This window comes from Tamandua tetradactyla, chromosome 9, assembly GCF_023851605.1.
Source record: "Tamandua tetradactyla isolate mTamTet1 chromosome 9, mTamTet1.pri, whole genome shotgun sequence".
NCBI lineage: Eukaryota > Metazoa > Chordata > Mammalia > Pilosa > Myrmecophagidae > Tamandua > Tamandua tetradactyla.
The window spans coordinates 62,829,921-62,846,597 of NC_135335.1; the positions used below are offsets into that span (position 1 = coordinate 62,829,921).

General features: G+C 41.4%; 1 protein-coding gene across 1 annotated transcript in view; it reads right to left on the reverse strand.

Annotated features, from left to right (window-relative positions):
* DNAH5 (dynein axonemal heavy chain 5) overlaps nt 1–11,783 on the reverse strand; it is a 293,865-nt gene extending 282,082 nt beyond the window's left edge. The window contains exons 1-5 of the mRNA XM_077114905.1: nt 11,760–11,783; nt 11,010–11,144; nt 8,505–8,589; nt 3,059–3,219; nt 1,565–1,783 (exon numbers count right to left, since the gene is read on the reverse strand). Of these exons, the coding sequence (XP_076971020.1) occupies nt 1,565–1,783; nt 3,059–3,219; nt 8,505–8,589; nt 11,010–11,144; nt 11,760–11,783 (624 nt within the window). The remainder of the gene's footprint in view (nt 1–1,564; nt 1,784–3,058; nt 3,220–8,504; nt 8,590–11,009; nt 11,145–11,759) is intronic.
* Between the last annotated feature and the right edge of the window lie 4,894 nt (nt 11,784–16,677).

Consider the following 16,677-nt stretch of genomic DNA (forward strand, 5'->3'; position numbering starts at 1 on the left):
CTCGGCTTCCTGGTAAAGTCCTGCCAGCCCTGAGCTCCCGTGGCCCTGTATCCCGGCAGCCACACCCATCCTTGCTGGCACTACTCTGCTTCTGCTCCATCCACATCAGGCTTCAGAGACACGCCGCTGTTCTGGACCTGCCCTCCCTGCGCCACATCTTGCGCTTGGCGGCAGTCCGGCAGAGATCCGCCCAACCCACCACGGTCAGCCGCCCAACCCACCACGGTCAGCCGCACACAGCTCCACCCCGCTGGGTCTCTGCTTCTGCTGCCGCACAGCTGGAGGGGCCTTCCGGCGGTCCCCATGACTTTATTCATCTTCAGGACCCACCCGGAAGGGCACGGACCTCTCCCCGGGGCACTTTTTACCCACCCCCCCCACACACACACACACACACACACGCACACACCTAGAGCAAGTTTTGGTTGGATGGGATGGAGGGGGGAGGGTCTGGGCTCCAGGAAGTGGCAGTGTCCCCCTCCTGTGCGGGCATCCCTCTCACTTCCTTAATACCTCCATTACAATACTAGAGTGTGGTGGGAACCCGATGAAAATACTGCTTTTTTAAGATAAAATGTCATCAATTTCATTTGATCCAACATATCACAGTCTGACCTGTCTCACAGTTCATTGCAAACATAACTCAGATGTTAGCTGGAATCAGCCTGCCCTTGTCTGGATAAAATTTGCTCAACTCTCTCATCTGCATCTTTTGAAAAACCTAACCGTTAGGTCGGGGAAACGGGAAGGGCACTGCAACTGGAGAGCTGTGGAGGCTGTGTCGCCCCTCCCAACATAGCTTTTGGAACCGCCCTTCCGGACATCACCTGACCCCCTTGCTTAAAAACTGCCCACGCCATCACCCAGGCGCTGACTGACCTTCCTCCGCCTTGGATTTGGTGAGCTCAGCCCCGGAGCGCAGAAATAAACCCACCCGCTTTAAATTTCCCAGTCTACCTTCCTTCTTTCTCACCTTTTTGCCTCCTCAACCTTTCACTAACGCTGCGTCCCCAACCTGCACAGTATCCCGATAGGTCTTGGATTCCCTGGAGAGGGGTGAGTTGTTACACTGTCATCATCACCACGGGACCCAATTCTCTACCTCCCCCGCCTGATCTGGGCTATGTCAGCTTTGCCAAATTGCTTCTTAAAGGTCCTCTGGTCACTGGCTGACCCGCACGACCTAACCCACCCTCTCCTAACGCGTCAATTCCTCTTCTTCTCTCTGTTCTTCAGGCTCTCCTCCCACCACTTCTCAGTGCCCACTTCCTCTCCATCTAGGATGACGAACCATCAACATTTCATACTCTTCCCTTCGTAGTCCAACATCTGATCTGTGGACATTTTTATGGGATCACCCAAATGCCTGAATCATCACAAACTGTAGAAATTTAAATCTAGTCACCGCCACCAACCCTCAGGGGGCAATAAAACTGTCCACAAAACTTGTTTCAAGATTTGCAAGACAGCGAAATTAAGACAAGTGTACAGAGTGTCACCCTCCTGCACTCGTCATCGCTCACCGTCCAACCATTTGTAAAAACACAGCTCACTGGCATCTCACCTTCTCTTTCAAGCTCTCCTGTGCACCGGACAGGACACTCACGAAGCCTTCCAGGGAGCAAAGGAAGTCCTGCCGGGTGCTGGACGCTTCCTGGAGCCCCTCGAGCTCGCCCCAGCCCGGTGTGGCCCTGAGGGCAGGAATGAAGACATCTGACAGCAAACGCCTCACGCTGTTCAGCAGGCCCCCATCCGCCGCGTCTAACATATTAAAGCTCACCTCCTGGAAAGCAGTTAGAAGTGCCTTTACAGCTAAAATCATCTCAAATGGCCACTTAACCACTAAGTCATTTCAAATTCTTGTTAACTGACCACACAGCCATCAATTTTTATTTGGACAGCCTGGTGTCAGAAATAAGTTGCATAATATTGTAAATGGTAATCATGAAAATAAAAGCATAAAATAAAAAGGACAGATGTTTGCCTGTTCATTCACCCCAAGCAGATAATGCCCACAGGAAGAGGGGGACATGGAAGATGTATACAGATGCACTTTATTTTTCCCAATAAAGTTATATGTCCACTTTTAGAAACTGTATTTTAAATGTATGGATTTCACCATTAAATATGTTAGGTGTGAGAGTTTTTTTAAAAAGGAGGAGCTCACTGTTATACTGACACACATATAATGTTGTATCAATCTTGGTAGAAATCAATATTAGCCCCTCTTCCTCAACAAGTATAAGGAAAATGTCCTCTTAATTGATTATTATAAGTGTTAAAAAATACTTATTTGAAAGTGTTTAGATTTGACCATGATGCAATGGGTTTCCACAATGAGAGATATTTTCTGTACACTTTGTTCGATTTTTGGAAATTCAGGGTATGCTGGTTTGAAAGGAAGTATGCCCCCTAAGAAAAGCCATGTTTTAATATAGTCTCATTTTGTAAAGGTAGAATAATCCCTGTTCAATACTGTATGTTTGAAACTGTGATTGGATCATCTCCCTGGATTATATGATTTAGTCAAGAGTGGTTGTTAAACTGGATTAAGGGACGACATGTCTCCACCCATTTGGGTGGGTCTTGATTGGTTTATTGGAGTCCTATAAAAGAGGAAACATTTTGGAGAATGAGAGATTCAGAGAGAGCAGCACCACGAAGCAGAGTCCACCAGCCAGTGACCTTTGGAGATGAAGAAGGAAAACGCCTCCCAGGGAGCTTCATGAAACAGGAAGCCAGGAGAGAAAGCTAGCAGATGATGCCTTGCTCATCATGTGCCCTTCCAGCTGAGAGAGAACCTGTTTGCCATGTGCCTTTCCGGATGAGAGAGAAACCCTGAACTTCATCGGCCTTCTTGAACCAAGGTATCTTTCCCTAGATGCCTTTGATTGGACATTTCTATAGACTTGTAATTGGGACATTTTCTCGGCCTTAGAACTGTAAACTAGCAACTCATTAAATTCCCCTTTTTAAAAGCCATTCTGTTTCTGGTATATTGCATTCCAGCAGCTAGCAAACTAGAACACAGGGTAAGCGACTGGTCTTGCCTCCTTACCCGGTGGATGTTCTCAGAGGTGATGGGTTTGGAAGGGTCGGTCCTGATGAAGAACACACAAACCCCAGTAAGAGCAACATCTTTTCCCTCAGTCACAAACACCTTCGGTTTTTTAATCTTTCCAGAAACAGGAGTCACTCCTCCTGGAGGGCCAAATTGTCCTATAAATGCAAACAAAAATTTTAGTTTCACAAATGCCACATGTAGTCCATGTTGGTTATTGCTTGGAAAGAAGTTGGCATGCTAAAATATTGCCATTGCTGAACGCTCCATGTGTCCTAGACAGGCCCAGGATTTGGGCAATCTCTAGCCCGATGCCTAAAATACTCTAAAAGGGTCTGCTTGCTTCCAGATCACAGGGGCACTTCAAAATTGTGGCTCCAGGAAAGCAATGTGGGAGTTTGGTCCAGACCAGCTGATGGCAGGAGCTACAGAAGCAGTCCCCACCTGCTATGGACCTTCAAAGGGGAAGTGAGGAGAGGGTGAAGGAGGAGAAGGCATCTATCTCCTGACCAATGGTAGGTTCTTGTCTACATTATTAAAACGAACAGCCCTGGAGGCAACTGCAGCCTATCTCAGGTCACACAGTCCACAGATGGCAGGGCCAGGGTCAGAAGCCAACTCTGACTGCAAACCCACGACCACCCCTCCCCCACACTGCCCCTATACTGTCGCAGTCAGCACGGCTGGACGGTCACTCAGCCTATGGCAAGAATCATAGGAGCAGCTATTCATGGTGTGGATGCTGGAGGCAAACTGCCTGGGCTTCAGCCCCAGTCTGCACTTCCTCGCCACACGACCTTGGGCAAGTCATTTAACCCCTCTGTGCCTCAGTTTTCTCATCTGAAAAAAGGGAATAATAATATGAGAACTATCACCTGGAATCATTGTGAGGCTTGAACAAGTGCATACATGTAAATCCCTTAGAAAAGCACATGAAAATACTAGCTCAGTAAACAATCTAAAATTATTTTTATTTGAACATTGATTTTCGGTTGTCCAAGAAGGGAGTTCTTGAAGTGGCTCATTCAAGTACACAGAGTGTGTTCTGAGCCATTCCATTGGGTTTTTATCTGCCCATGAATCGGTAATTCAGCCAAGTTTGGGGTGGGAGGATGGTGCTGAGGGAGAGATTGATGGGGGCAGGAGAAGTTGAATCCTAAAATCCTGCAGTTAGAACCTCTTGGAGGAAGAATCCTTCTTCTAGGGCTCTTCCTCCCCACAGTCCTGGGCTGGAGACTCACCTGGAGCTTTGACAGTGAGCCCTTCCAATAAAGGTAGCCGGAAGGGCTCTGTCGTATTCAAATTCGTGCCCCATTTCTCATACTATCACCTGGATCTCTAAGTAATAAAATGGCAAACTAGAAGTTTCAACCAAGGAACCAAGATATGATAGATATCATAAAACAAAGAGTTTCAAGGCAAAAAAAAAAAACTGCAGAAATTTCAAAGTAGTTGTCCTAGACCTGATTAGACATCTCACATCTGAATCTAACCGGGTCAAGATAGTATAGCTTGAGGAAGGGTTTTCTCAGAATGGCTATTCTGTGCTAAGAGTGAGGGGATGGAGTGTTTCCATGTTTACCTCATGAAAAGAAGAGAACAATCAATTAAATCTTATTTTAAATGTCTGAAAAGAATAGGGTGATCAATTATTCTAGGCTGACCAGGACTGAGAGGTTTGCCAAGGCCAGAATTTTCAGCGATAAGACTGGGAAAGTCTCAGGCAAACCAGGCCGATCATCACCATAGTAAAGAATGAGGGTCTTCAACCCCACCACCTAAAGACCTGACACATGTCTCCTGGATATTAGGGACACCTCCCCAAGAAATCTAAATGCTGCAGCAACAGCCCCGAAAGAGAAAGAGAAAGTAGATAGAACTGGTAGCTACTAACATGTCCTCAGATGGCTGAGGTAAGATGCTTAAGTATCTCTAGTGAATGGAGTATGAGAAAGCCAGCCTGGAGCCATCTGAAATCATCCTCAAGAGGACTGCTGGACACTGGTGGTTACTGCAGCAGTGTCCCCATCCACAATGGATGGAGGTGGCATAAGGGTATAAGGACTGAGGAATGGAAGGGGGAACTATGGTGTATATACACAAAGGACTACTGAGTGGCCACAAGAAGGAAATAAGTTGTGAGGCATGCAGCTAGGTATATGAACCTTAAGGGTTCTGTGTTGAATGAAATGTCAGAAACAAAAATTATCATGTATTATCATGTATTAACATGTATTAACAAGTATTATCATATGGACTAACTATAATATAAAAACTCAGTGAACTGAAGTCAAGAACATGGGTTATCAGGTTGGGGCCTCAGATTTTAAGCTCCTATGGCCATCACATATATTCAGAAGGTGTAACTGTTATTTCTAAATTCTGAGATACTGAGCTGTTTATTTATAACCTGGTCACTCCCAGAAACTTCAGGTACTTATGTGACACCTGAGACTCAGAGTTAAAGCCTTGAAGCTATGAAAGTCAGCAGTACCCTAATCAGAAACTGTTTAAAAAGTTGAAAAAGTGATCAGACTTTGACTAGAGATATGAATGAAGCTGATCTGGATAGGACCAAGGTATATCAGAATGCACAGTAAAGGATGATATCGTCCATATTATAAAACTTCAACTTCTGTGTGAGACTAAAGGGAGAGATGTTTATTTGGTGCAAAGTATATATTTTAGTTAGTGCATGTCCTAATTTAATTTGTATGGTCAGTTTAGTTGAACACCGTAAGTACATGGAATCTTGAAAAGGGTGTGAGATTTTATTGGTTTCTCCAGATTGGTGTGATGCCCCAATATATCTCAGAGTAATTTGGCTAATCAATAAAGAAGTATTTGCAAAGTTCTCTTGGGGGACATGGGAAAAGGAGGAAATATTCAACTTCCCCATTTGGAGAATTTCCGATATTCTCACAAGCAGTGGGAACAACAAAATCAATAGGCCAAGTTCTTGACTTTGGGGTTTGCCCCTATGGAACTTATTCCTGCAAAGGATAGGCTAAGCCTACTTAAAATTAGGCCTAAGAGTAACCCCCAAAGAACCTCTTTTGTTGCTCAAATGTGGCCTCTCTCTCTAAGCCAACTCAGCAGGTGAACTCACTGGCCTCCCTCCTACATGGGACATGACTCCCAGGGTTATAAATCTCCCTGGCAACATGGGACCTGACTCCTGGAATGAGCCAGCCCTGACATCAAGAGATTGAGAAAGCCTTCTTGCCAAAAGGGAGAAGAGAGAAATGATCGAAAATTAAGTTTCAGTGGCTGAGAGAGATTTCAAAGTTGAGAAGTTACTCTGGAAGTTATTCTCATACATTATATAGAGATCCCTTTTTAGTTTATGGTGTAGTGGAGTGGCTGGAGGGAAGTACTTGAAACTGTTGATCTGTGTTCCAGTAGCCTTGATTCTTGAAGACAATTGTATAAAGATATAACTGTTACAATGTGACTACGCAGTTGTGAAAACCTTGTGTCTGATGCCCCTTTTAACCAGGTATGGACAAATGAGTAAAAAAAATATGGATTAAATAAATAATAGGGGGGACAAAGGGTAAAATAAATTGGGTAGATGGAAATACCAGTGGTCAATGAGAAAGAGGGATAAAGGGTATGGTATATATGAGTTTTTTGGTTTTTGTTTTTGCATGGGCAGGCACCAGGAATCGAACCTGGGTCTCTGACATGGCAGGCAAGAACTCTGCCACTGAGCCACCATGGCCTGCCCCTTTTTTCTTTTTATTTCTTTTTCTGGAGTGATGCAAATATTCAAAAAAATGATCATGGTGATGAATACACAACTATGTGATGATATTGTAAGCCACTGATTGTACACCACACACGGAATGTACGTGTGTGAAGATTTTTCAATAAAAATATTTAAAAAAATAAAATAAAAGACTCCTGGAGGGGTGATGGGACAGAAGAAGCCAGTATGGCAATGGCCATCTGAGGACAATGCATCACTGAGGGATATGCAGCCAAATGCTCCCAGGGACCATCTCTGAAGGGCCACTAAAGTGTCCACAAGAGAGTCAGCATAGAGAGTGGAAGCCAGCCAGCTTAGGACAGTTCCGGTTAGGGAAAAATGTTCCTGCCATCCCTTGCTGCTTATCTCTGGCCCACTTCAATCTCATGAATACAGTTAACACCGTGGTCCCAAGGGGTGGAAGGATAAGTCGGGAAGGCAGAGCAGGATCCCACACTCCTCTCCCCCTGCAAGCATCGCCCTGCAGAGGCCCCAGCTGGGGGGACAGGGGAAGTTTTAACTCCTAGCCAACAAGAACTAGACACTTAGTTTCTGAGCTGAGTCTATGATTGTAATTTAATGTGACCTTAGGTATTTTTATTTTCTAAGGACACACATCAAAACAAGGGATTGCTTGAATTTTAATCCAAGGCCAGAAGAAAGACTACCCCCCTTGAGAAGGTTTGAAGCAAGACTGTGGAATAGTAATAAAGTTGTATTTATCCTCACATCCAATGGGCCTTTCTTGGTAAGTTGAAGACTTTATACGTGAAGGTCGTTTTTACCCAGCGCACAGTTCACGGATAAACTCAGCATTTCATAGGAGCTTATGTCTTACAGTCTGGGATAGAAATAACAACGTCCATCTTGTTTTGGTTTTCACTCAAAATGTAATGATCTTGGTGAGCATAAAATATCAAATTTATATCTTTGGGGAAATGCCAGTCATTTAGAGTGCACATGCATAATTTCTGCCATGTTTAAACAAAGAAACCAAAGTCATAGTATATGCCAAGAGCAATAACTGTTTTCCCTTTTTTAAAAGAGTCATAAAAGAATGTATAAGATATTTTAATGTAATCATAAAACAACTTTTTATGTCCCTAGTTTGGCCTTTAAAGTTATATTAATCCACTTGAAATGAGAATGGGATCCCCCATAAGGATTTGCAAATTTTTCTTAAGTGGAAATGACTAAACCTGTCATTCAATATTACTAATTTAAAGCACAGTCATACAAAACCAAACATAATGTATCACATTTAACTAGAGAACAGGTGTTATGCTTATCGGCCATAATTCCTGTGTTAAAACAAAATAGTTTCTCTATAGGCCAGAAACAGATACCCATAAGAAGTTCTAGAACATAACTACAGAGACTTAATTAGCATATAAGAAAGGGAGGTCTCTAAATATAAACCACTTTATTATTGCCAGAACTGCCTGAGAAGGAAAACAAATCATCTCAAATAAAGTTAGGATGAAAACCCATTATTATCTGTCCTCTTTCCTCAGGTTGGAAATAGAAAAATCCCACCAGGCATTGTCCACGACACCTCCTGCTCCCCAGCGGGCCCCCCCGAAGGTGAAAGGGTGAGAGCCCTGGTCAGTTCTCCCAGTGGCCTTCTGCTCCTTCCCCCATCAGGTAAATCGAATGACACATTTCGGGTTATGTCGCGTGGAACAGGGATACCTGTTTCTGCCACTTCCACATCCTGACAGTAGAACATGAGGTGACACAGTCCTCCAGGAGCAAAAAGCTGATCGATTCTTTCAATCTTGGAAAAAGAAAAGGCAAGTTAATGACCTGTCCTGACTTAGGAACAGCATTTAAATCAGCATTCATACTATTAAAAAGCATATTTACTATAATCTTTAATAGTCCACTAGGACTGCATCTAATGTATCCTGTATAGAAGAAACACTTTTTCTACATAAAAACCAGGAAACAATTTTAATATGGCTTTAATGTCTCTCGCCATATTAAAAATTTAATTCAAAGAAGTAATTCAATTGATCATAGAAATATTTGCTATCAATCTATGTTTTAAAAGGGATTGTCCCTCCACATTTGCTAGTTTCCTAAAGTGTTGAGCTGTGAAAGGGAGATGTAAACTTAGATGTGTTTCATGTTTAGCCAACTGCAGGTCAGAAAGAAAGAGAGAGCAAGTCTAACATGCTAGAGATAATGACTATTAAGTTTTAATAATTACTGGAAATTGCCATGAGGACGCTTATGACTATGGAACAGTATTTCTAATAACACCCTGTAACTTAGCCCCCTCCATAAGGATCACTGTATGTTCCGAGTTCTTCCAAATGGGCAGAGACTGTTTTTAAATAATCAATAGCACAATTTTGAATTTATATGGGAGGAAAAAAAACAAAATCTAACCTGAAAACTTAAGTGTGACAATAAGTCCCTCCCAAATTCACCATGCAACAGATAAAATGCTAAACTAGTATCATAAGGAAAAGCAAATTTCCCTAATTGATTTGGTGCGCTGGTTTGAAACTGTTACATACCCCAGAAAAGCCATGTTCTTTTAACCCAGTCATTGTGGTTGCAGACTTATTGTGGAGTTTTTTGATTAGGTTGTTTCCATGAAGATGTGACCCACCCAACTGTGTGGGGGACCTTTTAATTAGATTATTTCTATGGAGATAATAGATAACCCACCTGCCCATGCAAGGTGGGTCTTAATTAGTTTATTGGAGTCCTTAAAAGAGCTCACAGAGAGAGAGAAAGCTCAGGCCTGATATAGAGAGCAGAAGTCTAGACACAGACGTTTGAAGATGCAGAAGAAGGATGCTTCAGGGGAAACCAAAAAGACCCACAGCAGCTGAGAGAGCCATTTAAAACCAGAAGCCAGGAGAGAAGGACAGCAGCCATTGCCATGTGCTTTCCATGTGACCGAGAAACCCGGGGCAAGATTGGCCTTTCTTGAGTCAAGGTAGCCTCTCGTTGATGCCTTAATTTGGACATTTTCATGGCCTTAGACCTGAAGATTTGTTGCCTAATAAATCCCCTTTGTAAAACCCAATCCACTTCTGGTATATTGCATTCGAGCAGCTTTAGCAAACTGAAATATTTGGTAAATTTCATTAATTGAGGGTGCTATAGGAACAAGTATAGTAGACTCATCGAGATTAATTTCTGAGCCAAGAATCTGGTGAAGGAAACTCTTCCATTTCAGCCAGTATTACAACTCCTGCCTTCCTACCTGGTTCCTTGCTTGTGAGCCTGAGCCAGGCTGCTTTCTTTAAAATCCCAGGCTCTGACATTCCTGGGTCCTGAACTTGACAGTGTGGTTTGAGACTTCCTAAGATTCTAAACTTTCATCCATTTAAACATTTCCATTATCCCAAATCCAGATGTCTGACTTGGGAAGCATAGTAGAGTAACAGTTAAGCATTTCACTTCTGGAATAGGGTTTGAATCAGTTATGTGACTATCTCCCATGTCTCCATTTGAGGGAAATGATATTATGGAACTCCTGATATTGTGGCAATAAAACGAAACAATAGATGCATATCACTTGAAACAGAGGCTGACACATGGCCAACATCCAATAAATATTAGCTGCAAGAAGGAGGAGAAAAAGAAAATGACATTCCTTAACTCCTGATTGATATATCCTTTAATTATCCACACTTAATTATCCCACTGACTCCTATTTACCCAAAAGTGGCTTTCCCAAAATCCAAGGTTAAATGGCCAAGCAAATTAGATCCCACATTTTGGAGGGTATACACTGTGGAAATGAAAGTCAAGATCAGGAACAAAAGAAACCATTTTCAGCTGCCCAAAGTCAAAACCAGGAAACCAGAACACAGTTCAGGCTCCCAGAAATGGATGAACATTAAAAGATAAGTCAGCAGATGGAAGGAGATTCTGTTCCTCAACCACAAATTTCAAAATATCATCGGAGATGAGCCTCATTGTATGGAGAAGGCTGCAAGCACTGCCAAAAGAATCGTGGAATTCAAATAATAATTGCAAAAACCCCATTCAACATGGAGAGTTGGAGAGCCCTAAGCTCTTTCTCCCACCAGTTTAGAGCCACAGTGGGGGCCTGTCTGTGTAAAAATAATGCACCCCACAGAAGGCATGGCCCAGGATCCTGCCACAGGATGGTGTCAACAGGTCTTCCATGCCCTCTACAATCAAGGCGATAAGAACCCAACTGCAGCACACCTGATTCCCCTCCAGAATAGCATCCTCCACTTCAGTTTTGTCTAGGTCCACGCAGGAAGCTACAATCCCAAATAAGTAGTCATGCCGACCATCCAAACGTGCCTGCTTGGCTTCCTTCTCTTCCTTCAGTCTTTGCTAAAAGAAAGGAGCAAAATGTCATGTGGCAACTGCTGTTCTCAAATGGATTCATCTTATAACAATTTCATATTGTTACTGTTTTTTCAAGTCTTTAGTATTCAGGTAATAAATAACTAAATGGTACCAGATTTAGGTACTACTATTTTTAGAAATATCAATTTTACTATGAAAAAAAATGTTCTCATTGTTTTAAAAGCACCTAATACAGATAAGCCAGTGAAAAAAATAAAACCAACTCCCATCCAGAAATGATTATGATTATTTTGTCCTAAATCTTTACAGACTTTTATTTAAGCATATATAAGCATTCAACATGCACACTCCATTTTTGTAAAAATTTTCCTTAAACTATTAAAATAATATTCTTCTATGCTTTCTCCCATCCTCGGTATTTGTTTACAGATTAATAACTGATCTTGAAATTAATTTGTGAATACTACTGCTCACATTTTAACTATTGATTGTTGATTATAATAATAAGGCATGCTCAATACAACCAATAGTGGCAGTTTTCATATAATTCTCCCTGCTCATAAAAGCATATACAACACATATACATTTATACTACATTATATAACTTTTTCATGCATTTTCTCCTTAATAATACATCACTGCCTTCTTTCCAGTTTCATGCATAGTATTCTAACCTAATAACTGCAAAAGATTCCACAATATGATATACCATAATTTATTCAACACTTTCTCATTGGTAAATATGGTGGTTTGGGGATTTGTACCCCAGAAAAACATATTCTTAAACTTAATACATTCCTGTGGGTATGAACTCACTGTAAGTAGGACCTTGTGATGAGGTCGCTTCAGGTAAGGTGTGACCTGATTTAATCAGAATGACCTTAATGCTGTTACTTTTATAAGCCAAATGAAAGTCAGATTTATGGAGAAAAAGCCACAGAAAGCAAGAAGCTGAAAATCAACAGAACCCAGGAGAGAAGAGAGAGGCCAAAAGAGGCCTCCGTGAGCATTGCCATGGGACAGAGGAGCCAAAGACCAAAGATCACTGTCCCAGGATGCCAGTCTTCAGAGAGGAAGCATTGCCTTGATGATAAATTGATTTGGATTTCTTCTAGCCTCAAAATCATAAGTCAATAAATTCCAGTGATTTAAGCCAACCTATTACATGGTATTTGCTTTAGCAATGAGGAAACTAAAACAGTGAACATAGAGCTTTCATATCATATCTGAAATTAAGTGCATTTCCCTTAATGCCAGCCAGTGGCTCCTACTTGGAAAAGGAGACATGGCACCTTTGGACACCTTCTTTTATTCAAGAAATTGTTATTAAACCAAAAAAAAATGCACCTGCAGTGTAGAGGCAAACACAACTGAGAAACATTAGAAAAGCTCCCAACCTGGCTGGGGTGATGTGAGCACAAAACATAAATATGACAGAATGGCATGATGATTGCTGAAGGTCAGAGAAGAGGCATCCAAGAGGATTTCCTATAGATCTTGGGGTTATAAATGTGTAGGGGTAAGGATGTCAGGAGAACTTTCAGGAGAAGGTAGCTCAAGCCTACAGTTATAAGAGGAATGACCACACTTCCTGGGATAGAAAAATTTCTGTAAGAGCAAAAGTTAAGAGATACAGGAAAGCATACCACATTCTGGAAATCACCTGGAATGGCTACATTAAAGTAGAGTAAGACATAATATTTGGAAAGGAGAAAGGCGTCAAATCATATAATATTTTGTGGGCCATATTAGAATGTTTAAACTTTACTTAAAGTCCACAGAGAATCATTGATGAGTTTTAAATCAGAAGAGAGATGTGATTAGCTCTCTGTATGGTATGGGGGAAAAAATCAGTCATTCTGACAGCAGTATGGGAGGGATGCAAGATTGGAGACAGGATTATAGTGGCATGATGGAGAAATCATAAAATGGCTGCTATGGCTGATGCAAGGCAACACAAAATGGCTGACCTGAAATCTGCCCTCCGCCCTAGCAACAACGGTCACCAATCCCAGAAATCTGCCCTCCGCCCTAGCAACAACGGTCACCAATCCCAGAAATCTGCCCTCCGCCCTAGCAACAGCGGTGACCAATCCCAGCCTGACACATGTCCCTGCATGCTCCCAGCCTATATAAGCCCGCGTGCACTTCCTCAATAAAACAGCCGCCTTCCACTCTCCCCTGAGGGTTGTCTCCTGAGTCGTGTGCTGTGTGCTCTGTGTCTGTGTGACTCACTCAGTACGGCCACTTACCCCAGCCATCAGCTAACCAGCCATCAGCTACCCAACAGTGGCATTTCCAAAGACTAGGCATGTTACAGTAGTAGCAGGTTAAAGCACCACCACTACTAGTTAGGCTATAGGATGTGCTGAATTTAGGTGTCTGTCAATGCAAAGGCAAACAGACCATCAGAAATATGGATCTGGAGCTCAAGAGGAAATTATATTACAAATATAGGTATAGATGAAAGGTTTCTAAAATGTGGCCTATCAATGTTATGGGCTGGATAATTCTTTATAGTGTCTGTGCATTGTAGGATGTTTGGTGGCATCTTTGATCTCTCCCCACTAGATGTGAATAATGACTCCTTCCATTTCTGTGACAACATAATTGTCTCCAGACATGGCCAAATGCCTTGTGGTTAGCAGAACCATCCCTGGTTATTAACTACAGAGATGATGATATAGATGCAGACAAGACATAGATGTAGACGTAGACATAGACAAATAAGACTGTCAAGATAAAAACTATAACATGAATGATATCCTTTGGGGTTATGCAGTGCAAAACCTGCACAACTGTTTCAGTGGTCCTTCATCCAACAGGTGATATGTGCTTAGTAATTGTTCAGTATATATTGGTCAAATGACTAAATTGATCAAAGCTTAACTGTAAGTGTGGATATTATTGTCTAAGAAAGATATGAAGAATGGAGATGTAAAACTTTGGGAGGAGCAACGAAGGAAGGCAGAACAAATAGAGAAGGCTGAAGATGAATAGAGAGAAAGGTAGAAAAGAAAACATGAGACAGCAGTATCAATAAGCCACGGGGAGTGGCCAACAGGGCTAAGTGCTATGGAGGATTGGTTTGGATAAATACGATATTCTTAGTGATTATGCTAGATTTGTTCTCAAGATGGCTGCAACATCTCAGGTGTTCTTTTGCAATGTGACCATGCCACTCCCCTATCCAGAGATGGACTCCAATTCCCCACCTTTTAAATTTGGGCTGGCCCTGTGAGCAGTTTTGGCCAATCAAGTGTGGGAGGAAGTAATACTGTGAAACTTGCTAGGCTAATTCCTTAGAGAACTTCTGACTTTCAGCTTGAACTGTTCCCTCAGAATCCAGCCACCACATTGTGGGAAGTCCAAGCTGTATGGAGAAACCATAAGGAAGAGAACCAAGCATTCTGGTCAGCAGCCCATGTGAGTGAGTGAGCAAACTTGGATGTTCCAACCTGGTTGGGCCTCCAAATGAATGCAACCCAACCAATATGATGTGAGGTAGAACTGCCCAGCTGAGCCAGTCACCATCAGAATTATGAACAATAATAGATGGTTGTTGCTATAAGCCACCATGTTTTGGTGTGGTTTGTTGTGCAGCAATAGATAACCAAAAGAGTGCTGTTTGTTAGAATAAGTTCATTGGTTGGACTTAAAGGGAATGAGTGTGAGCTAAGAAAAGAATGACTGGGAAAAGAGAAATAAAAATACTGAATATAAATTACTCTTTCTAAAAACTTATCTATAAAGGAAAAGGGTATGCTGCTAGTTGTTAAACAGGAATTTAGAGTCAAGGAAGAATTTTTAAGATTCAAAAAACTTAAAAGTAAAGAGGAAAAAGTTCAGCATTTCAGAGTGATTGAAAAATTACTGATAGATCTATATAATTTACATTAATTTTTCACAACTTGAAGGAAAGAATTAGTACTGGGGGGACTAAATTTAAAAAATAATAATAACATTCACATTTTCTTGCCATTTCTCTAAGGAAGCTAACATAGGTCCTGACAAAAAGTATATTTTCCATAAATGCAAATAAGAGTAAATTTAAGTCTCTCTTCAAATGCCACTAAAACCAGGAAGATGCCCTATTGTTTTGAAGTGCTTTCTACCTTCCTAGCAGGGTGATCTCTTTGAGTTTGTACTAAACCTCTTCAACAGCTTTCGACACTGTGGGCAAGGAATCCAGCAAAAACAAGCAAATAAACCAACAAATAAATAGGAAATTCCTTGCCCAAAAGAAATAAAGAAATGAAGAAAGCCAGGAAAGAGTTCAGATGTGAAGCACCTGAAGGCTGCCAAAGAAAACAGAAATTTAAATAAAATTCTATGGCAACTCCTTATTCTATGATCTTATTTTATACAATTCCAAAGGAAAAGAATATTCTACTGGACAAAAGCATTGGGATTTAAAATAGAACACCAATATTCTATTCTTACTTACACAACCCAGAGGGGAAGAAACTTACAAAATAGTTGTATTATACAAAGCAAATTCTCAACATGTTTATAAAGTAGATGTTTTCAGAGCCATATTAATTTAAAAGCATATTAAGCGCCGAATATGTTTGTTCTTAAACCTATTGTTCTATCACCTTAAGACAAGTAACATGGAACAAACTTTAGCACTACAGAGATGAAAAACCATATTGTTAATCAGTATCAACTTTCATTGCCTTACACTAAGGTATCCTAGAACAATAAAGGGGTTTTGTTTGTTTCTTAATACCACAAAAATCCAATAGTGTCAAATAAACATTTAGTAATCAGATCAGTGCACGGTCCAACCATAAACTTAAATCTGCAGCTTTCTGGCTGCTAGGAAACTGCAGCAACAAGCAGTCAGATAACTAACTCTCTGGAGATGGCTTGTCCTACTGGCCTTCAAAAGGCCCTGGACACTGGGAGGTGTGAGGACAGAATGGGATAAATAAGGCAGGAGGCAAACTATGTAATGATTTTTTAAGAGAGTTGCATTAAAATTGTTGTGCATTCCATGAGGACGTACCACCTCATGGGGCTGGGGAGGATGGCCAGAAACCTACCCAGTGTCCAAGGAAATCTAAAAGAGTCTTAAAGCATTTCTGCAATTTGGTGGCCAGGTATGCAATTACCACCAAGGCTGAGAGAGTGGTTGGTGCCCCTCCAAGGTGGGACCATTTCATGTAGACAAATGAGCAATCAGGTCAGAGTGGAATCCTAGGTTCTAGTCAGTCTGTCATTAACTCTCAGGGTTCAGTTTCCTCAAATCCAAAATCAAAGTGTTGGACTACATAACAGCTAATGCCTGTTCCTTCTCTAACATCTGTACTACTGTACTACTTCTCATTAGTTCAAAAGTTCCCACAGACAACAGTGGTGATGGTAGCATAGCACTGTGAATGGAATTAACAGCACTGAATTATATACGTGAATGTGGTTAAAGAAGAAATTTTAGTTCATATGTTACTTGAATAAAATTTTTTTAAAAATATGGAACTGTATAACACCATGAATCCTCTTGTAAACAATGAATTACATTTAATAGTACAATTATAAAAGTGTACTTTCCTGT